The 24,370-nt window shown below is 36.0% G+C and overlaps 1 protein-coding gene across 2 annotated transcripts in view; it reads left to right on the forward strand.

The window, feature by feature from the left end:
- Positions 1-1,442: 1,442 nt before the first annotated feature.
- PTBP2 (polypyrimidine tract binding protein 2) overlaps positions 1,443-24,370 on the forward strand; it is a 78,217-nt gene continuing 55,289 nt past the window's right edge. For both annotated transcript variants that reach the window (XM_012556222.1, XM_004378777.2), the window contains exons 1-2: positions 1,443-1,683; positions 3,364-3,394. In XM_012556222.1, coding sequence (XP_012411676.1) covers positions 1,676-1,683; positions 3,364-3,394 — 39 coding nt within the window. In that variant the 5' untranslated portion in view covers positions 1,443-1,675. The remainder of the gene's footprint in view (positions 1,684-3,363; positions 3,395-24,370) is intronic.

Raw genomic sequence — 24,370 nt, forward strand, 5'->3', positions numbered from 1 at the left:
TAGGTCCTCTGTGAATCACAAGTCAATCGTTGAGGTGAAGGGAAGGGAAGGCATTGTAGAAAATTTGATTTGATTTTTTTAAGCATTACCAAACCCTGAAGCAAACAATTTTTAAACATTTTAGTGCTTTGAAGAATTCTAACAAAGTATTTGGACAAGATGCTTTTTAAGAGTCCATCTAACTTAAAAAATAATATAATTTTAAGAATTATACAGAAACTACCACATTTAAAAAAAACAAAACAAAATACCAAACCTGTTGCCGTGGAGGCCATTCCAACTCATAGAAACCCTACAGAACAGGGTAGAACTGCCCCATAGAGTTTCCAAGGTGCGGTTGGTGAATTCAAACTGACTACCTTTGGTTAGCATCCGTAGCTCTTAACCACTACACCACCAGGGTTTCCAACTACCATATTAAAAAAAAAAAAAAAATCCGTTGCAGTCCAGTCGAATCCGATTCCGACTCATAGCGACCCTACATATAGCATAGCGAAATTCCAATTAGTAAAAGGGTGCGATTTTTGGTCTTGAAGGAGATATCCGAAAGCCCAGAGCGGGCATTGAGAGTAACTGGAGAGATGTAGGGAATATTTATCATTTTAAGGATTAAGAAGTGCGTTTGTGTGTGTATTGGGAGTGGGGTAAAGGGTGGGGGAGAGGAAGGATGCTGGCAAAACAGTCACACTCACTGAGCAAATTCTCCAAACTTTGTTGGAGAAACACACATTAAAGGCGAATGCCCAATATGCTATTAAAATTAAAATTGAGACTACGAGGCATATAGAAAAGGAAGTCAAATGGTAGGCTTCAGACTCAGCTGCTCCCACTCTCATCCCCACCTTCCCTTTCACGACCCCAAATGTTAGATCCTGACTTTGGGGAGAATTTTCAGTATAAACTCTTTAACACATCCCTCAACCTGTGCATATTTCGTACAGTTGCACCTAATGAACTGAGGTGAAGCTGGAAAGTTTCTGCACTTGGCATGGTACTACAAGTGTCTGCATGCAAAACCCTATTTTCTGTCTGATGAGATCTTCTTGCTTGAGAAGGCATTGTTTTCATTAAACAATAGCCTTGTTTTAAAGGGTAAAGCTTTTTGTCTGATGGGATGGAGAGAATCTGAAAATAAAAGATAGTATAGGAGGAAAGCTATAATCTGTTTTTTTCCTCCGCCTGCATTGGTTGAGGGTAGCCAAGGTGAATTTGGATTTGGGGAAAAAGTGGAGGCTGTCTGGGGGCAGCCCTGCAGTCCAGGGGCCACCCTCCCGAGGTCCAGTGCAGAAAGTGGGGGGAGACTGGGGGAATGTCCCACTCACACCGCCCAGGTTGAACAACAGGGATTTCCTAGCGGAACATACAAAAGGAACCCCGGACGCCATGCTTCGCAGCGGCAGGCCACGTCCCAGAGGACGGAGGGCGGAGGGACCCAGGCGCGGCGGCGCGGAGGCGGCTGCGCCCACTCCCCCTCGTCCCCGCGCCCCGCCGCTCGCCAGCAGCCGGGGCCCGCGCGCTCGGCTCTTTCCGCCGCCGCCGTTGCCGCGCGCTGCCCTGTGCGCTCCGGCACCTTCGGCAATTTCCGTCTGGCTCTGGCGGCCATTTTCTCGCCGCTTGTGTGTCTCGCTGGCTGCGTGGCTCGGTTCTTGTGAGCGAAGCTTTGTCCGGTTCGGCAATGGACGGGTATGTAATCGGGCCAGCAAGGAGGTGTGTGTGAGAAATGAGTTGGAGCCTCCTTCGACTCGTTTAGGGGTCGTGTATAAAACCTCCGGCGGCCCCTCCCTGGGTTGGGCTGCCGTTACCCAACCCCCGCCCCATCGCACACACCCCTCCCTTGGCTACCCCCGGCGGGCTCCGGTCGAGAAAATGTGAAGAAAGCGGGTTATGCAGGCAGGGGAGGCATTGGGGCGATGGTTGTGGGGACGACCTCGGAGAGGGAGAGAGCACAAGCTTGGCGGCGGGGGATGGGGTGGGAACCCCAGGGCGTATCGCCGGTCCCTGCCCCCTCTAGGAGCCATTTCGATTCATAACCTGGGACCCGAACCCTGGCCTCGCGGCGCCTGTGGGGAGTGAGGGAGTGGTGGTGGTTCCTTTAGGGGAGAGGAGAGAGGCACCCATTGTGAATGCTGGCCATCCTAAACCTCCGGAGCCTCGCCCGGCCCGCCCTGACTGGGGAAGATGCCGGTGGCGGGAGCTCCCGGAAAGCAAAGTGGGAGCTGCTGAGGAAGGGGGGGTGGCGGGGAGGGCGTGCGGCGGCGGGAGGAAAGGGGAGGGCAGATGTCATACTCCTTTGTTTTCGCTGGAGTGTCTAGTGGGGGCGGGAGGCAGAAAAAAATTGCCTTTTTATGAGGCCTAAGGACATTCGAGGCTTAGCATGAGGGCCAGAAATTAAATCATCTAAAAAACGAAGTGTTTGTGGTCGACATCAGTCACATGGGCAAAGGCCAGCAGCCATGGCAGAAACAAGAGTAGGTAGTCAACACAGGGCCATCTTTTTAGCTACTTTGACCAGTTTCTGGAAAAACAAAAGCTAGAACCGTGCTGCATCTTTGCGAGCCCAAGAGTGGAGGTAGAATGCTGAGTGAGGTGAGGCGAGGGCTTGGGGACATAACATGGACGAGTGTCTGTGTGGTACAAACGTTCCACGTCTGAAAAGACTGTTAATAATTTAACCCATTGTTAGAAAGGGCACGCTCCAGGGAGAAACTAGAGCTGTAGTCAGTATATTTGGGGATATAAAAACGATCACTTTAAAAGTACATTTATTGGAACCAGTGACAGTACTTGAAGAATCAGAAGTAAAATATAGATTTATTTTGGTTAAGGGTCTAAAGTTTGGTGTTTTTTAAGATATTAAATGAAGATCATTTAAAAGTTGTTAATAAACTCAGAATTTAAGTCATCCTAGAGGTTACCTGGAGATTATTTTACATGAAGAATCATAGATCCAGAAAAGTTCGGTATTCCCCCAGATCAACATGGAAATTGATGGCAAAACTTGCATTGGAATTAATGTTTCTACTCTAACGGGATTTACTGAAAAGTTGATTTAAGTGTTAGATTATTAATCTAAATGTACTCACCCTACAGAAGTGGCATTTTATAGTGTTTTGAGTTTTACTCTTTTTGCTATTTATTGTTCAGAAATACCATAGGTTTACTGAATTTTGCCTCACTTTGAAAGTTATTTCTAGAAAACCGGGTTGATAATAGTACAAGAGAAGTGTCATTGACTATCTGTGTATTTTCTGTGTTGTGAATGTCTAGAAGATTTATGAACTACTCTAAAAAGTTTTAGAGAGGCAAACGATAATCAGAGGAAAAATAACAAGAGATTTAAACTATTTATTTTTTTCTTCACAGAATTGTCACTGAGGTTGCAGTTGGCGTGAAGGTAGGATAAGATTGAAACTAATGTGAAAACCGGGATTGTTGGATCTACTGTTTTCATCATTAATGAAGTTTTCAGTTAGCGTTTGAAAACTATAGTGCAGCTGACAAAACTCAACAGTAAAATCTTTCGTTTGATTTATTAAGTTGTATTATATAGTTCGTTAAATAGAACAATTATGTATACGTTTTTCTAGAACTGGCAGTCTATGAGAATAACATTTTAAAGTAGGTATGAGTGCTGTTCAAGGAATTAAAAACGTTTTTCAGGCATGGTTTCCTGTGAATACACAATGTTATCCCAATTTTCTGAGGGGAAACTATGGTTCTGAAATCAAGAGTGATTTGACCTACAATATATAATTTTATTAATCTGAGGTTTTTTTCATTCTTTTTACATTATGAAAACAAGATAGTTTTGTCAGTAATAAGGTACATCAGAAGTTAGTTATCCTGACCCTTAACAAGAGAAGAAACTTGTTAGGCAATTAGCATCAAATTTGTGTCAGAAGTTAAGAGCTGGTTTGTCTTTCTGTGGAGTATAGGCCTTATGGTAGAGATCATTTGGAATCTTTCCTCATTCACTTTTTGGCCAGGCAAACTCTTATTCATCCTTTAAACCTTCGTTCTAGTGCTTAGGCCTTTAGTTCCCTTGGGTCTTTGCAGGTTTTAACATCATGGTGTATGATGATTTTTTGTTTGCAAGCTTGTTTGCCCTGTTAGGGTCCTTGTCTTTTATCTGTAATTTCTCAAGCCTGACACATCTCCCAAGCCTAGTACTCAAATATTTGATGAATACAATGAGATTCTCCCCCCACCGACTCCCCACCCCCCCAGAAAAATGAGAGTAGTCTTGAGAGGCTGTGTACTTACTCCACTAATGCTGATTGTTCAGTATATTTTTTGGAACTCTTAAAATTGCGTTCACAACAGTGTGATATTCTTTAGAGTATTCTTGGAGCTGGCCACTCTTTTTCAGGGATAAATTTGAATAATATTACTGTAATACACATTTTAACATTAAAATACTAAGTTATACAGTAGTGATACTGATATTTGTTCTGTGGTTTGTAAATTTTCAGTATTGTTCCAAAAATGTTTATAGTATAATTACTACATTGTTGGAATGATAGTATAGTCTTTGAGGATGCTACTCTGAAGGATAACCTCGTAATTTTAAAAAAATCGTATAAGAGTGCACTGAAGTGTTTGTGGGGAATAATAAAAGGGTTGATGTGTAAAAATGAGTATAATTAATTTACATGGGACTGGTTTAAAAATTTTTTAAGAGGATTTTGACCATAACTCAGGTAATGAATAAAATCTGAGAAAACTATACTAGGAAGAGACATTAGAATATGCAGTTGAGTTAGTCTTATGAGAGTCTACAAGATTAAAGATTTTATTAGGCATAACATGGTTAAAAAGTTCTTGATTGTGATTTTTAACCTGTTGGAATAGGGTGAGAAGATTGAGCTGCTAAATTTATCTGTTTGAGGGATGTGAGCAAGTGACATGTGCATTTAATTCTCCCTGCTGTGTTGAATGGATTTGATTGCACTGCATTCCCATCTTACAGACCATTTCTCATTCTCCTTTGTTGGCGTGTCTTCTGCTTGACGTCACATTCTCTTCCTAGGTTATCTAGACATCCAAATATGCATCTGTAGCCTTCCACTGATCCCTAGACTCATCTATCCAACTTCCCATTTGATGTATTCGTTTAGTTATCCAGTACTTAAAATTATACGGCCAAAACCGAACTCTTGAGTTCTCTCACTTTCCCAAACTTTTTTTACCCCGTTCTTTCCTACTTAAAAAAAAAAAAAAGTGGCACTACCAATCGTCTAAGTGATCCAGCTGAAACCAAGAGCTCATTTTGGAGTCCCTTTTCTCTCTTCCCCTAATTCTTAAGCAAAACGTTTGGCTTTATCTCTACAATATGTCCTCATTCTGTCTGCTTAATACCATATTCTCCGTTACTACCTTAGTTCAAACCCACTATCATCTCTCACCTAAACAACTGTAATTTTATAATTCTAGTCTCCTTAGACACTCTACTTCTAGTCTCCTTAGACACTCTACTTCCAATTTTGCCTCTTTACCATTCATTCTCCTCATAGTAGCCAGAATGATCTTTTTAAAATAAGTTTTATCTTGTTATTCTCCTGGGTAAAGCCCTTCATTTGTTGCCCAGTGTACTCAGAGTCAAGTTGAAATCTTATGTTGGTCTATAAGGCCTTATATGATCAAACCTCATTTTTTAACCATCCTCCTTTTTCCCATAGTGTGCGCCATGCACACAGCCCACTGTTCTTTGAACACAGTGAACTCGCACCTTAGTGCCTTTGCACTGGCTGGTTTTATTCTCTCTGGAAATTCCTCATCCTATGTAAAATCTGCATGAGTAAGCTGCTGTTTGGACTAAGATTTAAATGACATTTTAGGTAGCTACTCTACCAAGCTGTCTACCCTAGAATCTGATTCAAATCCTATCAGTCACATCATTGTGTGACTTTATCTTGTTAATTTGTTTTCTTGCTTATTTTCTGTCCTCTCCTCTGTAGTGAACTAAATACTTGTCCATGTTTTAATATTTAGGCTTATTTCTTGAGTTCATACTTACAGACTGGGGAAGAGATAATGGGCTCTTTTTTTGGGGGGAGGCATATTTCATTTTATTTGGCAATGGTATTTTCTAAGTTGAGATGTTTATAGAATTTGAAGTCAGGAATAGCTCAAGAGTTCAAGATGCAGATATTATAGTTACCATCCAGACAGACCTCTGGAAGTGAATTCTGTAAAAGAATAAATGATACAAGTCTAAGGTGTCTACTTCTGCTGGATGAGTAAGAAAGGATCCCATAGACAAGACCCAGAAAGAAGTGAGGAGATTTGGAATATGATGTCTGGACATAGTTTATGGATTATACCAGTTTTCTGTGTTAGTGGTTTGACAGGAAAACGTTAGAAAAGAATCTAAAAATAATCCCTAAACATATTTTATCCATCATTTAATATAAAAGGTTGAATACTGAAGTTACGTTTTAAAATTTTTCAAGTTAGTGGTTAAGAATTTTTACCTTAGTGTCAGACATATATACAAGTAATTAAGCTTTCTTTCGAAAATATTTTTTTCAATAAAAACAATACATGTACAAGGTAAAAAAAAAAAAAAATTCAGTGTGAAAGGTATTTTCCTCGATTCCTAGCCCTACTTCTTAGGTGTAGGTAATTACTTAAAAATTTCCTTTTTCCTGAAATTATTAGTTTATATATTAAACTGGTTGGCGTCAAGGTCGATTCCAACTTTTGGCGACCCCACGTGTGCTCCATAGGATTTTCAGTGAGTTAATTTTTCAGAAGTAGATTGCTAGCCCTTTCTTTCCAGGTGTCTACGGGTGGACATGAATCTCCAACCTTTCAGTTAGCAGCTGAGTGCATTAACTGTTCCCAGCATCCACAGACTCCTCCATTTACTTGGGTCTTTTTAAATTTAGCATTGTTTGCAGTTTTTGTTGTACAGGTCTTTTGTTGGATTTATTTCTAAGTATTTCTTATTTTTTAATAGTATTGTAAATGAAAATTTTTAAAAATGTCAATTTCCAGTTGTTCATTGCTAGCATATAGAAAAATAACATATTTTTGCATATTGCTATTGTATTTTGCTCTCTTGCTAAACTCACTTATTAGTTCTAACAACTTTTTTGGAAATTCCATCAGATTTTCTGTGTAGACTGTTTGTGTCTGAAGGAATAAGTTTACTTCTTTTTTCCCAATCTATATTCCTTTTATTTTATTTTTTTCTTACTATGGCTTCTAGTACAATGTTGAATAGAAATGCTAAGAGTAGGCATCTTTACCTTATTCCTGATATTAAGACAAAAGCCCTAAATGATATTATTTCTTCCATAAATAATTGATAAAATTCGCCAGTGAAGCCATGAGGGCCTCGTATTTTCTTTCTGGGAAAGTTTTAATCTTTACGTTCAATTTATTTAATAGATACTCATTTATTCTGGGTATCTATTTCTTCAGCAAGCTTTGGTAATTTGTATCTTCCATAGAATTTGTTCATATCATCAAGGTTCATGTTTTTTTGCATAGAGTTGTTTATGATTTTACCTTTTTATCCTTTTGATGTCTTTAGAATCTGTAATGATGTCACTTTTCTTACTCTTTATATTGGCAATTTGTGCCCTTTTTTTCCCCTCATCAGTCTGGCTGAGGGGGTATTGATTTTTATTAATCTTCTCAAAAAAAATAAGCTTTTGATTTCATTGATTTTTCTGTTGTTTTTCTGTTTCCTATTTTATTGACTTTTGCTGTTTTTTATTTTTTTCTGCATACTTTATGTTTAGTTTGCTTATTTTCTGCTTAGTTAGCATTGAAGCTGATGTCATTGACTTGGTACCTTAGCTGATTTAGGTGTTTAGTGCTATATGATTTCCTTTAGATACTGCTTTCAGTATATTATTTAATTTCCAAATATTTTAGCGTTTCCATATAGGAGCCTTGGTGGCACAGTGGTTAAGAGCTCAGGCTGCTAACCAGAAGGTCAGCAGTTTGAATCCACCAAGCGCTCCTTATAAACCCTACGGGGCAGTTCTGCTCTGTCGTATAGGGTTGCTGTGAGTCGGAATCGACTCAATGGCAGTGGGTTTGGTTTTGGTTTGGGTTACTTCAATATACCTTACAGTTTCCACACTTCATCCTTTTTTTATCATTATTTTTTAAATACTCATTTATCTTTTAAAAATATTTTAACGGTAAAAAAAATACTTCTACATTTCTCCCCATAGTTAGATGTTTGCATTTATTAGTACTCTGCAGAATACTTGAACGGAGTTCTGTGCAGATCTCTGGAATTCTCTGTCTCTGCAACTCTTCATTTCTGGTACTCTGCCATGCACACTGTAGTTGTTTTGGTCTCTTTGGACTCTTGGCTACTTTTCAACTCCGGGAGTTTTCCAGTCTCTCCCTGGCTGTGCCATGGTCTAGACTCACTCTCAAGGAATTAACCTGGGGCATTCATGGACTCAACTTCATTTGTTTTTCTGACTGTCAGGGATCATTGTCCTTCATTGCCTGATGTCCATTATTTTGAAACCATGCTTTTATGTATTTTATGTCATTTTTTAAGTTGTTTTAATGGGGTAGATTTAGTTCCTCTTACTCCATCTTGGCTGGAAGCAGAAGTCCACTTTTTTTTTTTTTTAAACCCCTCAGCTGCTAACTGAAAGCTTGGTGGTTCAGTTCCACACAGAGGTGCCTCAGAAGAAAGATCTGGCAATCTGCTTCCAAAAAATCAGCCATTGAAAACCCTATGGAGCACTGTTCTACTCTGACACATTGTGGGGTGCCATAAGCTGTAATTGGCTCAGTGGCAACTGGTTTGGTTTTTGGTTTAATTATGTAATAAAATATCAGCAGTTACACATCTGTCTTATTCTTTGTTAATGACAATCAGTGGTATTATATGGACACACCAAGTTAGTTCCTAAATTGATGGATATTTTGGTTTGATTCTAGTTTACAATTTAAAAGTGTGGAAATATTTCGGATAGAAGTAAAAATGCTACATCAAATAAAATTTACATTTAAAAAATTTGTGAAAACTACAATGCCAGAGAATCCACTGATAAATAGTCCCATAACTTTGTAAGAGTACCTGTTCTCCACGCCCTTGCCAGTTCTGGGTTTTAACAAAATTTAGCATATTAACTAATTTTAGGCTAAAAAAGTTATAATTTACATTTTAAAGTAGGTGAGATTTTTCAAGTATTTGCTACTAATAGTTCTTTTTCTGTGAACTGCCTTTTTGTATAACAACAAAAACAACAACAGAAAAATATAAAAACCAAACCCGTTGCCGTCAAGTCAATTGCTACTCATAGGACGGTAAAACTGCACTATAGGGTTTCCAAGGAGCGGCTTGTGGATTCAAACTGCCAACCTTTTGTTTAGCAGCCAAGCTCTTAACCACTGTGCTGCCAGGGCTCCGCCTTTTTGTATACTTGACCTATTTTAATATCATATTTATCTTATATGTTATAACTCTTCATATAGTAAGAAAATTGTTTTCATATGCATTGCAGATTCTTTTCCTTACAGCTTATTTTTGACATAAGTCTTTTTGATTTTTAAGTAGTACAATTTTTTTTTGGTCTATATGATACTGAAGTCTCAGTGTTTTCATGTTTCAAATGGGGATTATAATAGTTACGCGGATTAAACGTGGTTATGCATAAAATCCCCCATGTGCAAATAATCCAGGAAGCTGGACTATATGAAGAATGGGGCATCAGGATTGAAGGAAGGCTCACTAATAACCTGTGTTATGCAGTGACACATTCTTGCTTGCTGAAAGTGAAGAGTGCTTGAAGCATTTACTGATGAAGATTAAAGACTACATCCTTCAGTATGGATTACACTTCAACATAAAACAAAAATTCTCACAACTGAACCAATAAGCAGCATGATAAACAGAGGAAAGATTGAAGTTGTGAAGGGTTTCATTTTACTTGGATCCACAACCAATTCCCAAATGAAGCAGTAGTGAAGAAATCAAACAATGCATTGCATCGGGCAAATCTGCTGCAAAAGACCTCTTTAAAGTGTTAAAGATACCACTTTGGGAACTAAGGTGTGCCTCACCCAAGCCATGGTATTTTCAGTTGCCTCACATGCATGTGAAAGCTGGACAGTGAATAAGGAAGACCAAAGAAGAATTGATGCGTTTGAATTATGGTGTTGGTGAAAAATATTGAATATACCATGGACTGCCAAAAGAACAAACAAATCTGTCTTGGAAGAAGTACAGCCAGAATGCTTCTTAGAAGCAAGGATGGCAAGACTATGTCACACATACTTCGTACATGTTTTATCAGGAAGTATCAGTCCCTGTAGAAGGACATAATGCTTGGTAAAGTAAAGGATCAGTGAAAAAGAGGAAGACTCAAGGAGGTGGATTGACACAGTGGCGACAACAGCAGGCTCAAGCATAACAGTGATTATGAGGATGGCGCAGGACCAGGCAGTGTTTCGTTCCGTTGTCCATAGGGTCGCTGTGAGTCGAAATTGACTTGGTGGCACCTGACAACAACAGATGTATAAAATGTATTTTATACAAACTAGTTCCTCAGTTAATGTAAATTGATGTGCACTGTGTGTAGAATATCCAAGTTTTATAGCTTTAGGTTCTATGTTAAAATATAATTTTCCACTACCTTTTTATAAATTTGCTGTGGTTACTCAGCTCTCATTGATTTCGTGCTCCTTCTTTTTGTTAGCTCAATGAGACTATAAAACAAGAAAGGAAATTTGTGAACTTTTAATGAGGTTTATTACATTTCTTTAAAATAGCTTTTTCCATTCTTCCTAATTTGAAAGTTTTTGTAGTTCATTTCAGGGGTTCATTTCTGCACTCTACCATCTTGTCAGTGTGAAATCTTTGTGAAATAATGGACCTGTTGTTTAGGAAGACAGAAACATGGAATGATTGCAGAATGACATAAGGCAATACCCAGTATGGAAAAACGTTAACTTTTTGGTTGCAGATTTTAAATACAAGGAAATTTTAGGCAGTTCTGTCTTTAGTAAGTTAACTAAATGAAGACGCGTAACTGGATGACTAATTGAGGTCCTATTTGTGAAAATAAGTTGTTAGCTTTTTCCAAGTTGGATTTTAGTAGTTTTTTGAAAGCACTGATTGTAAATTGTCAAAACTCAGTTTACATTGTGATGTGGCTATTGAATTCACTATCATCTGCTTTCTTAGATAATTACAAGCATACTTTTAAAAAATATATAACTGGTTGTTTATAATCAACATGTTATTGAAAAAACTTTTGGTTTTTAGATTTTGATTTTTCTTAAAATGTGGTATGTACATAATGCTAGGGTATTTGTATCAGAATTTCAATTTACAGACATAGTATTTCTACTAAATGATTGCAATGTGTTAGAAACTAGTTCAAAGGTAATTTAGACAGAGTATATGTATGTTCCTTGAGGGGCAGGTACTTTGTTTTATTTACTACTACTCCATTTTCAACAGTGTATATTACATAGTGCATTCTTAGTAAATATTTAACGAGTGTTGAATTGGCTTCATTTTATAATCTCACGAGCTATTTGTCAATAAAAAGATAAGTACCAATTTTATTGCACAACAGTCTTCTGTTTGCTGAAAATGTAAAAGAAGTATTGTTTTCCAGGACCTTATATAGTTGAGGAGATAAGCCCACAGGGTTTTAATTTTAATTAAGTGCCATATTGCTATAGTAGGAGAGATTAGTTTTGGTTGGTAAGATCCAAGTAGGTTTCATGAAAGTAAGTAGTGGGGTGTGACCTGTGTCTTGTAGATAAGACGACAGAGTAAGGAGTATACAATGACAGAATATGACCAAACTTGGTGGAAACAGGATGACACAATTCATGGCCATTAAACAGGGAGCTGAATAATTTGGCTTTGAGGAGCACTGAAATTAAAAATACATAATTTAAATATATACATATTTTTAATCCACAAGAAGACAGGAGATGAGAAAAAAAGTAAAAGAACAGGTCAGAAAGCAAGCTTGAATTTTGGAAGCCTTAAGAGAGGCTCTTAGGGAGTATTTCTTTGAGCCTTTAAACAGTTTTGGGGAGAGGAATTGTTCTTGCTTATTTCAAGTAGAGAAAGCTCCAGTAATAGCAGTGAGGAGGAAAACTGGGACATGTTGGAGATGAGTAGTTTGTTTGGAATGTAGATTGAAGTAGAGTAGAATGAGACAAAACAAGAAAAGTAGTTTGGACCATAATATGGAGAGCTTTGAATGCAAAGGATTTGCAGAGAGGACGTTTGAAGATTTGACCTGCTTTCTCGTAAGTATGTTTAGATAAACTTTATTATTTGATTTTGTTGTATATGTTTTGAAAACTACTATTGTAGTTTGTTTTTTTTTTTAACTAGTTTTGTTGAGCCACACTGTTGAGTAAGTATGGGCTATTTTAAGGATTCTAGTCCTGATTTTTAATGAACTTTTGAAAAGACTGAGGATTTATGATTCTGAATTCCTCTAATCGACATAGTTCCGCTTTCCTTAATTTCCCAAAAATTTACTTTGCAATTTCATACAGATAGTTATGATACTCATAATATGACTGGAGTTTTAGGTTAAGACATAAGTATTTATTGACTGTTAAGAGAAATATTCATTTATTCAGTAAAACAGCAAACTTTTATTATACTTATTTCCAGTTCCTTCTGTTAGTTCAACTTAGAAAAATGAACACGTGGTAATGGTTGCAAAACTCAAAGAATGTAATGAGTGTCACTGAATTGTACATATAGAAGCTGTTGAATTGATGTATGTTTTGTTGTGTATATTCTCAACAACAACAACAACAAAAAAAACCTGAGTGATGTGTGTAAGCTCCTGCTTGGCTTTTGTTTGAATGAATTTATGAGGTATTTTCTTAAAAGATTTTGTTTTTTCTATATTTTACATTGATCGGGCTTGAGCCACTGCTTTACTGCTTAATGTGTGATTATGGACAAGTCATTTATTCTCAGCCTTCTTTTCCTAATTTATAATATAGGGATGATTATTCCTAACTCAAGTGATTGTTGTGAAGATAAAAATAAGACTCTAATGTAGGTGGAGCGGTTTAGAGTATCTCTCACAAACACAGTGCAACTGTATTGGGGTTTTATATACAAAAATACCACTTTTAAAATTTTGGACTGAAATGGATGCTTCTAATGTGGAAGTATTTAAGGAGCACATCAGTTATCCTGTAATCTCTAATGCCTTTTTGTAACTTAATAGCATATTAAAATACATATTGAAACTTCTTGTAGATTAGCAATTTTTTTCTGAGTTTGTAAATATTCTGATTTATTTTTAAATTTCATTATTATGTTTTCAAAATATATTTATTTGGTAAAATAAATACTCAGTTTTAGATGGCTGTTTATCAGGGATCCTTGATGTACTTTAGAAATGAATGCTTTTTTCATATTCTTTTTCCTAGTATTTTATGTCTCGGTAACTCCCAGAAAGGAAATGATCAGATATGTGTGCACTTTATATATACAAGTGTTGATTTACAGTAAATCATAGAAATAAATGTAAAATGATAAGGAAATAAATTACTTGGCTACGGGTAACTAATAAACAGTAGAAGTGTTTTCGAAATATTTTAATATAATGAACTAAAAACAGTGTTTTAAAAAAATGCTATATATACAGTTTATATGTGTTCCAAAAGCTGGAGGGAAATACACAGAGATGGAGTTGTTTTCTCCTGGTTGATCAGGTTAATTTTTTTATTTTTTTCTATGTATTCCAAATTTCCCAATATCATTTATTTTATAATGAGATAGAAATTATTAATATTGTTTTGATAAAATTCACTTAAACATGCAGCTATTGTAGTTTCTTTAAAAAAAGTATAATTTTGTATCTTAAATAATGCCTATTTCAGATTGATTGTTTAGTAGCCCTTTGTTTCTATTATAAAGGAAAAATAACTATTAAAGTACTGAGAAAATTACCATTTAGAGGATAATTACAAAAAAACTTCCATGAAGTTGTGCTTTTGTTTGGTATTCAGTTTTAATATACGATCATGTGCAGCATAACACTCATTAGGGCAACGTCCAACTGCGTGTATGTCTGTGGTCTCATAAGGGTACGATAGAGTTCAGAAATTCTGGTTGGAGAATGGGACGTAGCGGATTTAGGCATGTCACATTCAACAATCAGAATGATCCTCAAAAACAAAGAAAAAATTCCCCAAGCTGTTAAAGGATCAGCTCCACTGAAAGCTACAAGGTTAACGAAAATTCGAGAGGGACCTGTATCAGATATGGAGAAATTGCTAATGACGTGGATTTAGGACCAAACACAAAAGTGAAGCCCTCTCAGCATGTTGATGATCACTGCTAAGGCACGAAGCTTGTTTGAGATGCTTAAAGAAAAAGCGGGACCAGACTACAATATTGAGTTTTGTGCTAGCTTTGGGTGGTTTACACACTTCGAAAACCGTTTTTTGCTGCAAAGTGGTGAATCTGTGAATGCTGATGGGAAGGCAGCAGAATAATTTGTTGAAACCTTAAACTAATTGTAGAGAGAGGTTATTTGCCCTAGCAAATTTTTAATGTGGATGAAACCTCCTTAATTCTGGAAGTGAATGCCTGAAAGGACCTTCATTCATAATATGGTGTTCGCACAACGTCCAAATCACATGGCATCCTATTTAACAGAACGTATCATGTATGATAAGCAGTGCATGACCATATACTTTTAAAAATAAAGTGTTTAACATAAAAAAGGCACCTTTTCTCAAAGTGTAGTCTGGGGACCCTGAGTACCCCTTACGTGCTTTCAGTGAGTCTGCAAGGTTAAAACTATTTTCATAATTAATAGTAAGACATTGCTTTCATTTACTCGTAAGTGTACAATAAGAGATTTTAAATATAGTATTTTTCATAAAATAATGTTAATGTGTAATGGGTTTATTATTATTAAATGAATTTAAAGTATTATAAAAGTTTCTCAGATGTGATTTCTAATGTGGTGAGTACTGATAGAATATATCCACATAAACAAACGCTCTTTGGAATTCTCTAGTATAAAGGGTGCTGTATAAGTATAAAGAGTGTAAAGACCAAAAAAATGGAGAGCCATTGATGATGATAATACAAGAACACCTGTTATGATTGAATTATGTCCCCCCCAAAATGTATGTCAACTTGGCTAGTCCATGATTCCCACTATTGTGTGATTGTCCACCATTTTGTCATCTGATGTGATTTTCCTGTGTTGTAAACCCTACCTCTGTGATGTTAATCAGGTGAGATTAGCATCTTTTATGTTAATGAGGCAGGACTCAATCTACAAGATTAGGCTGTGTCTTGAGGCAATCTCTTTTGAGATACAAAAGAGAGAAGCAGTGAGCACAGAGGCAGGTCTAAAACCACCAAGAAACAAGAGCCAGGAGAGAGAATATTGTGTCCTTTGGACCCGGGGTCCCTGTGCTGAGAAGCTCCTCAACCGGATAAAATTGATGACAGGGACCTTCCCCCAGAGGCAACAGAGAGAGAAAGCCTTCCCTTGGAGCTGGCACCCTGAATTCGGACTTCTGGCCACCTAGACTGAGAGAATAAATTTCTTTATTAAAGCCATTCACTTGTGGTATTTCTGTTATAGCAGCACTGGATAACTAAGACACCTGTGTACCAAAATACCAGTACAGATGAAGAATCCCCCTTTGTATATTTTCCCCACCCTCAGCCCAGGTAGCCACTACCCTAAATTTGGTGTTTACCGTTCCCTTGAAATTCTCGATGGTTTTACTGCATGTATATTTATCTTAAGTGATCATGTGGTTTTGTTTTGCGTGTTTAAACTATACATGCTCTTTTACTGTATGTATTCTGTAATTTGCTGTTTTTGTTTGATGCTATTTTTGGGTTTTTTTATTCCAAGTTTATAAGTGTAGCTCTAATTCATGTTTTCATTGCCATGTAGTGAATGATTATACGAATATACCATTACTCTGTTGACAGATAATTAAGGTTGTTTGAATTTTTTCCTATTACAAACTGATGGTATGAACATTCATGTGCATATTTCTATATGTATCTAAATTAGAGTTTCTCTAGAAGTTGAACTGCTGGATTATAGGTAGATACTACTGTCAAGTTGACTCCAACACATCGCTTGTGTACAGCAGAACAAAATGTCATCTGGTCCTGTGTCATCCTCATGATAATGTCAGACTCTTCAAGTTCATCATTGTGGCTCTTGAGCCAATCCGTTTCATTGAGGCTTGGTCTCACCCTTGCTGGCCCTCTTCTCCACCAAACATGATGTCTTCCTCTAATTATTGATTTCTCCTGATGACCTGTCCAAAGCAAAGGAGTCAGACAATGTTCTGTTGTGATCTGTAGGTTTTCGTTAGCTAATTTTCAGAAGTAGGTCTCCAGTCTTTTCTTCCTAGTCTGTGTTAGTCTGGAAGCTCCACAGAAACCTGTTCACCATGGGTGACTCTGCTTATATTTGAAATACTGAGAAACACACAAGGTACCACAGTATGACACTCTGACAGAGGATGGGCTGGATTACAGGATGTATCTGTTTTCAGGTTCACTGGATATTAACATGTTGCTTGCCTAAGTAGTTGTGCTAATTTATACTCCATCAGCAGAGTATGAGAATTCCTGTTTCTTTATATTCTCTCTGATAATTATCATGGCTGGACTTTTTAATTTTTGCCAATTTAATTGTTGTCAATATAGTGTACATGTGAATGGTTTCTTGTGGTTTTTAATTTGAATTCCCTATTGCAACGGTTAAGTACTCAGCTGCTAAATGAAAGGTCGACACTTCGAACCCACCAGCCACTCTTGTGGGAGAAAGATGTGGCAATCTGCTTCCATAAAGTTTTCAGCCTTGGAAACCCATAGGGCAGTTCTGTGCTGTTCTGTGGTATTGCTGTGAGTTAGAATCGACTTGTCGGCAACAGGTTTGGTGGTTTTTGGTTTATTTTTGGCGTATTTTATTAGTTCATTGGCAATTCATGTTTCTTCTCTGTTAAATGTCTGTATATAGGGTATCGATTTTCTTTATGTAGTTATGCATTTTTTATGTAGCTTATTTTTTTCTTACTGATTCATATGTTTTTTGTATTCTAGATACTAATGCTTTGTCAGTTATGTGCTGCAGATAATTCCTCTGCTGACCTCTTTGCCCAGTTTGTGACTTTTTTTTTTTTTTTTTTTTTACTTTGGTGAATAGACGCTGTAACATTTAACCTCAACTTTATGTTTTTCTTTTGTCTTAAGATTTTTAAATTTAACTTAGTGGCTTACGTACAGTCTTGTGGATTTTCTTCTGCAAGTTTTAAAATTTTGATTTTCATGTTTAGGGCCTCATTACACCTGGAGTTTACTTTTTGGGTGCAGTGTGGTAAAGGTTTATTTTTTTCCCTTATGAGTACCAAATTGAGTTACCCACTCAATAGAATAGTTCATTTTTTCATCACTGATTTGCAGTATCAGTTTAGTCAGGTTTCCATATATGCATGGAACTGTTTCTGGGCTATCTGTTCTATTTCATTGTCCGTTTTGGTACCAATACCACAGTGTCTTAATTACTGTAGCATCAGAATGAGTCTTGGAATCTCATGTAGTGGATTTCACAGCTTTGTTCATTAAAATTGTTTTGGCGTTTTTCTTTACTGTATGTAAGGTCAGTTGGTTAAGTTCCATGATGACTTTTTGGGTTTTGATGCATTAAATTTTTAAGTTAATTGGGGATCATTGTATTTATATCTTTAATAAAATGGCAGTGTTTGCTTGAGCTCAAAGGTGGGAACTAATAACATTTCTTTGAGGAATTTCCCGTTTATTTTCTATGATATTGTCTCTAATTATAAAAGACATGCTTAATGCAGAAAACTTAATGCAGAAAGGCAAAGAGGAAAATAAATAAATCACCATTAATCCCACCGTCACAGCTAATCATCATTGTCTGTTTTTCCCATAATTTTTCCTACGCAGTAGAAGGATTTTAAACAGCTTATATGTAAGTAATTCCCATGCCTTTTGAAGGAGGGATCAGGAGGTGAGGAATGGTGATACTTTGACAAGTAGTTCCATTTCGTCTAAGGTTATTGGTTTATTTAGTGATTTAGCATTTTCCTAGAAAATTAGGTCTTATTGAGAGTTTCAAATTTCTCAGAATTATATAGCATTTTAAAATTTTCTTTTATTACTAATGTTGAACATTTTGTTTTCTCCTATTTATTGATTTGTCTTATGAGAGATTTATTTTACTGGTCTTTTCAAAGAACCATCTTTTTATTGTTTCATAATTCACAAATTTGTGTTTTTGTCTTTTTCTGCCTTACATTAGATTTATATTTTACTGTTATATTTTGGTCACTTTAAGTTGGATTCTGAACTCATTTATTTTCTTGTTAAAAAATCAGTGCATTCAAGGTTAAGAATGAGCAATTATTATTGTTGCTTTGACAATAATTTTTGGCATTGAGAGAGCTCTTATTTTTTTTAACTTCATTTTAAAAGTTTCAAAATACACAAATGTAGAGAAAGGGAAATCATAATGCACTTCTTTTTCCTTCCTGTTGGGGAATAGCGAATCTCAAGAGATTATTTTACATCATCCCCAAATACTTCAGTATCTGTTTCTAACCAACTTTTTCTCTGGAAAATAGCTTTGATACCATTATTATACCTAATAAAATATAAAATAACTTCTTAATATCATCTAACCTTCAGCAATTTTCAAAATTTCCTGATTGCATAAAAAATGTCTTTCACCTTTTTTTCGTTTTTGAATTAGGAACCAAGGAAAGTCCACATATTAATGTGGTTTATTTCTCTTCTCTTAAGCCTTTACCTGTAACAGTTTAATACCTGCCCATCTGGTCTTCCCATTTCTTTGTTAGAGAAACTGGGTCATCTGTTCTGCACAGTCCCACATTCTGAGTTTGGCTGATTGTATCTCCGTGTTACCATTTCATATGTACCTCACATTCTCTGTATTTCCTGTAAACTTAGAGGAGGCTTGATCAGATTCAGATTTATTTTGGCAAGAATTGTATCACACTGGGATGAACATAATGTTAACATTTGTCAGTTGGTTCAGATATTGTCAGCCTGATACATTACCATTAGAGAATGCTCCATCATGCTTTTACCTAATGGGTTTTAGTAACTATTGATTGCATAATTTAATTGGGTATTATAAAAATGGTGATATTCTTACCATCTTATCCCTACCTATATTAGCTAGAATTCTTCTATTAAAATTTTTTTCCAACACCTATTTGATCACACTAAAGTACACTTTGTATAAGAAAAGCAGACTAGATTTGTCCTTTTGTGTCTGACATTTCATTCAGCATAATGTTTTCAAGTCCATCCATGTTGTAGCATGTGTCAGAACTTCTTGTTACGACTGAGTAATATTCTGTGATATGAATACACCATTTTGTTTATTCACTTATCTGTTGGATACTTAGGTTGTTTCTACCTTTTGGCTGTTGAATAATGCTACCGTGAACATTGGTGTACAAGTATCTGTTTGAATTCCTGCTTTCAGTTCTTTTGGGAGTGGAAATTCTCAGTCATGGTAATTTTATCTTTAACTTTATGAGAATTCTTCAGACTGTTTTCCACAGTGGTTGTACCATTTTACATTCCCACCAGCAGTGGATGATGGTTCCAGTTTCTCCACATTCTCACCAACACTTGTTATTTTTCATATTTATTGGATATTAGTCATCCTAGCAGGCATAAAACCAGGGAACCCTGGTGGCACAGTGGTTAAGAGCTCGGCTGCTAACCAAAAGGTCGGCACTTCGAATCCACCAGCCGCTCCTTGGAAACCCTGTGAGGCAGTTGTCTCTGTCCTGGAGGGTCGCTATGAGTTGAAATCTACTCAACAGCAACAGGTTTTTGGTTGGTTTTAGTGGGTATGAAGTGGTATCTCATTGTGGTTTTGATTTGCATTTCCCTAATGTTTAATATTTTAATATGGGCTCAAACATAGCAATGATTGTGAGGATAGTACGGAATCTGACAGTGTTTCGTTCTGTTGTACATGGGGTCACTATGAGTTGGAACTGACTCGATGGCACCTGACAACAACAATAACAATATTTAATGACATTGAGTATCTTTTAATGTGCTTGTTGGCCAGTTATATATCTTTGGAGAAATGTCTATTCAAGTCCTTGCCCATTTTTTAATTGGATTGTTTGTCTTTTTGTTGTTATGTTGTAGAAGTTCTTTATATATTCTGGATATTAAACTCTTGTCAGATATATGGTTGCCAAATGTTTTCTTCAGTTCTTATGAGTTGTCTTCACTTTCTTCATAAAGTCCTTTAATGAACAAAAAATTTAATTTCGATGAAATCCAATTTGTCTGTTTTGTCTTTTGCGCTCAAGCTTTTAGTGTCGTATCTAAGTATCCATTGTTGAAAACTAGGTCTCGAAACATTACCTTTTTATTTTCTTCTAAGAGTTTTATGGTTTTAGTTCTTACATTTAGATCATTGATCCATTTTATGTTAATTTGCATGTATTGTCTCAGGTGTGGGTACAGGCCCAACTTCATTCTTTTACATGTGGTGATCCAGTTGTCCCAGCACTGTTTATTAAAGAGACTATTCTTTTTTCCATTGAATGGACTTAGCGCCCATCCATACAGTGGAATTAATTGACTGTAAATGTATGGGTTCGTTTCTAGACTCTCAGTTCTATCTCATTGGTCTATATTTTTATCCTTATGCTAGTACAACACTGTTTTGATTATTGTAGCTTCATAGTATGTTTTGAAATTAAGAAGTGTGAGTCCTCCTACTTTGTTCTTTTTAAATATTGCTTTGACTATTTAGGGCCTCTTGCAATTCCGTGTGAATTTGATAATTAGCTTTTCTATTTCTGCAAAAAGGCTGTTGGAATTTTGATAGGGATTGTATTGAATCTGTAGACCATGTTGGGTAGTATTGACATCTTAACAGTAGTGTCTTCCACTCCATGGCACAGGATGTCTTTCCATTTATTTAGGTCTTCTTTAATTTTTTTCTGCAATGTTTTATAGTTTTCAATGGACAAATCTTTCACCTGCTTGGTTAAATGTATTCCTAGGTAGTTTATTCTTTTAGATGCTATTGTAAATGGAATTGTTTTGTTAATTTGTTTTTCAGATTGTTCATTGTTGGTGTATAAGAACACAACTAATTTTTGTGTGTTGATCTTGTACCTTAAAATTTTGATGAATTCATTTTTTAGCTCTAGTAGCTTTCTTGTGAATTCTTTGGAATTTTTTATATATAGGATCATGTCATTTTATTTCTTTTTCTTGCCTAATTATTTTGGCTAGAACTTGCAGTACAGTGTTGAACAGCAGTGGTGAAAGTGGGCATCCTTATCTTGTTGATCTTACAGGGAATGCTTTCAGTCTTTCACCATTGAGCATGATGTTAGCTGTGGGTTTTTGATAAATGCGCTTTATTATGCTGAGGAATTTCCTTTCTCCTTCTAGTTTGTTGAGTGCTTTTATAATAAAAGGTTGCTGGATTTTATGAAATGCTTTTTTTGTACCAGTTGAGATGATCCTGTGGTGGTTTTTCTATTAAGGTGGTATATTACATTGATCTGTTTTCTTATGTTGATCCACCCTTGCATTCCTGGGATAAATCTCACTTGTGTAATTCTTTTAATATGCTGTTGGATTTGGTTTGCTAGTATTTTGTTGGGAATATTTGCATCTGTACTCATAAGGGACATTGGTCTGTAGTTTTCTCTCATTGAATCTTTTCCTTAGGTATCAGGGTAACACTGGCTTCTTAGAATGAGTTACGTAGTTTTCCCTAGTCTTCAGTACTTTGGAAGTGTTTCAGAAGGATTGGTGTCAATTCTTTAAATGTTCGATAGAATTCCCAGTGAAGCCATCTTGTCCAGGACTTTTCTTTATTGGGAGGTTTTTAATTACTGATTTCAATCTATTATATTAATTTGTTATGGCACTGTTGAGATTTTCTATTTCTTCTTAAGTCAGTTTAGGTAGTTTATGTGTTTCCAGGGATGTGTCCATTTCACTGAGGTTATCCAGTTTGTTGGCGTGCAATTATTCATAGTATTCTTTTTATTTATATAGTGTTAGTACTAAGGTCCCTACTTTCATTTCTGATTTTAATTATTTGCATTTTTTTAAATATACTGTGGTTATTGATTTTCTTTTCATTTTGTATTTTGCTAATATTTTCTCCAAGTTAGTAGCTTGCCTTTTCACTTCTTTATGTTTTCTGATGAAAAGAAGTTATTATACCTTTGTATTCTAGTTAGAAATTATTTATATGTTCCCATTTTTTCTCCACCTATTTTTATTTTCCCCTTGTTGTGGATGTCTTCCATGTTGATTGTTGGAAGTCTTTAAAGCAATCCCTCATAACTCTTAAGTTTTCAACTGTTATTGAGATAAAATTTCTTATACAGAAATTTTGTGGCCACTTTTTAGTAGAATTTGTCATCAGTGTTTTCTTTTATGGTTAGTTTGCTTTGTGTTTTAATTTTAGAAGTCATTACTTACCCAGCAGTCATAAAGATATTTTCCTCTAAAATTTAAAATTTTACCTTTCAAATTTTTATCTAATACATCAGAGAATTATCTTTTTGTGTATTGTATTTGATAGCAATTCAGTTTCATTTCTTTGCCCTTGTAGGGATAACCGATTAAATTAAAATCTACGTGTCATTTCTTTTATATTACCAGTAGATGTATCTTAGGGTAGAGGCTAAGCGCTTCTAACAAAATGAAGAGTAGAGGGGCATAAATGGGCTACAACTTTTATTTCTTTCTTATAAACAGAAAGTCCAGTTAGCCTAGGAAAATGGAACCACTGTGCTCCATGAGGTTATTCACTAGGCCAACTTTTTCATCTTTTTGCTTCAATATTCCTTCGACTTTTATAATTATTTGCATGGTTTGATAATGTATAATTGTGCCATCTTTTTTTCTCTTAATTATTCTCATCTGAGGTTTGTCTATTTTGTAGTCCTGTTTAGAAAATCAACTTTTGCTTTATTTATCCTCTCCATTGTATCATTGTTTTCTCTAGTGTGTATTTTTACTGGTTGTATGAATTAGTGCTTTCCTCTTCTCTGGTAGGTAGGTGGCACTCATTTCTTCTTGGCAGCACTTCATGTACAGCAAGACCAGAAGCATGTGGTTGAGTACTTTCCTTCTACATGCAGAACCGTGTTCTCTTCAGGAGTCTGATATTTGCATACTTGCCCCATGTCTTTCTGTCATGGTACCATAGGCTGACATCTTTAGAGGGGAAGTCCTTGGCCAGCTCTCAGTCCTGAACCCTAGCAGAGCCCAAGGACTCTTGTCAGCCTCAACCTTCAGCTCTTACCTGCCTTCCTGGCGGCTCCAACAGCTCTGCACCTGTGAGTAATAGGTGGTAGTTGGATTGGAGTTTTATGATGGACAGGTTATCCAATAGCCAAAAGAAGAAAAAACAAGAAAATTTATATCACTAGAATGAATGCCAAGTGTCCATTAATCTATATTTATTTTTCCATTTATCTTTTTTAATTTATTTTTCTCTTTTGATGATTGACATATAAGTTGTCTCCTGTGTCATCATTTTACTAATTGATTTTTTGGTTACTAGTTTCTCTTGAAATGATCATTGATATTACATAGGGGGAAAGTTTCTGTGATGAGATTTAACAAAGGACATCAATGGCAATTTTAACATTTTCTTTTTTAATTGATTCTGGAAACCCTGGTGGCGTAGTGGTTAAGAGCTACAGCTGTTAACTAAAAGGTCAGTAGTTCAGATGTTCAGATGACATCTATTTTAAATAAATTAGGTTAAAAGATACATATACTGAGTAGAGATTCTGATTCTGAGTTTAAGTACCACTAATAAGTCAGCAACCACTAGTGTTGAACAGCCATCAGTTGCTTTACCATTCATTCATTTGATTTTATATCTTTTCCAAAGTAAAACAATTAGGCTGAGGTATTCAAAGTAAAATTGTTCCATCATGTTAACATTACCAGTACTGACTGCAGAATCAGTTCTTTTGTGCATAGTAGTGGTAGATATTTTACTCAGTGGAAAGGCGAACATAAATTTACTTATATTTTTATTGTAGTTTAGATGAAGGTTTACAGAACAAATAGTTTCTCATTAAACAGTCAGTACACATATTGTTTTATGACATTGGTTAACAACCCCACCACATGTCAACACTCTCCCTTCTCAACCTTGGATGATGCTTTTTTTTTTTTTTTATGAAAATATACATAGCCAAAGTTACACCGTTTCAAAAGTTTCTACATGTACAATTCAGTGACAGAGTTACATTCTTCCAGTTGTGCTGCTATTCTCACTATCCTTTTCCAAATTATTCCATCACCATTATCTTCAACTCACTG

The sequence above is a fragment of the Trichechus manatus genome, unplaced genomic scaffold (genome assembly GCF_000243295.1).
Source record: "Trichechus manatus latirostris isolate Lorelei unplaced genomic scaffold, TriManLat1.0 scaffold00058, whole genome shotgun sequence".
NCBI classification, from domain to species: domain Eukaryota; kingdom Metazoa; phylum Chordata; class Mammalia; order Sirenia; family Trichechidae; genus Trichechus; species Trichechus manatus.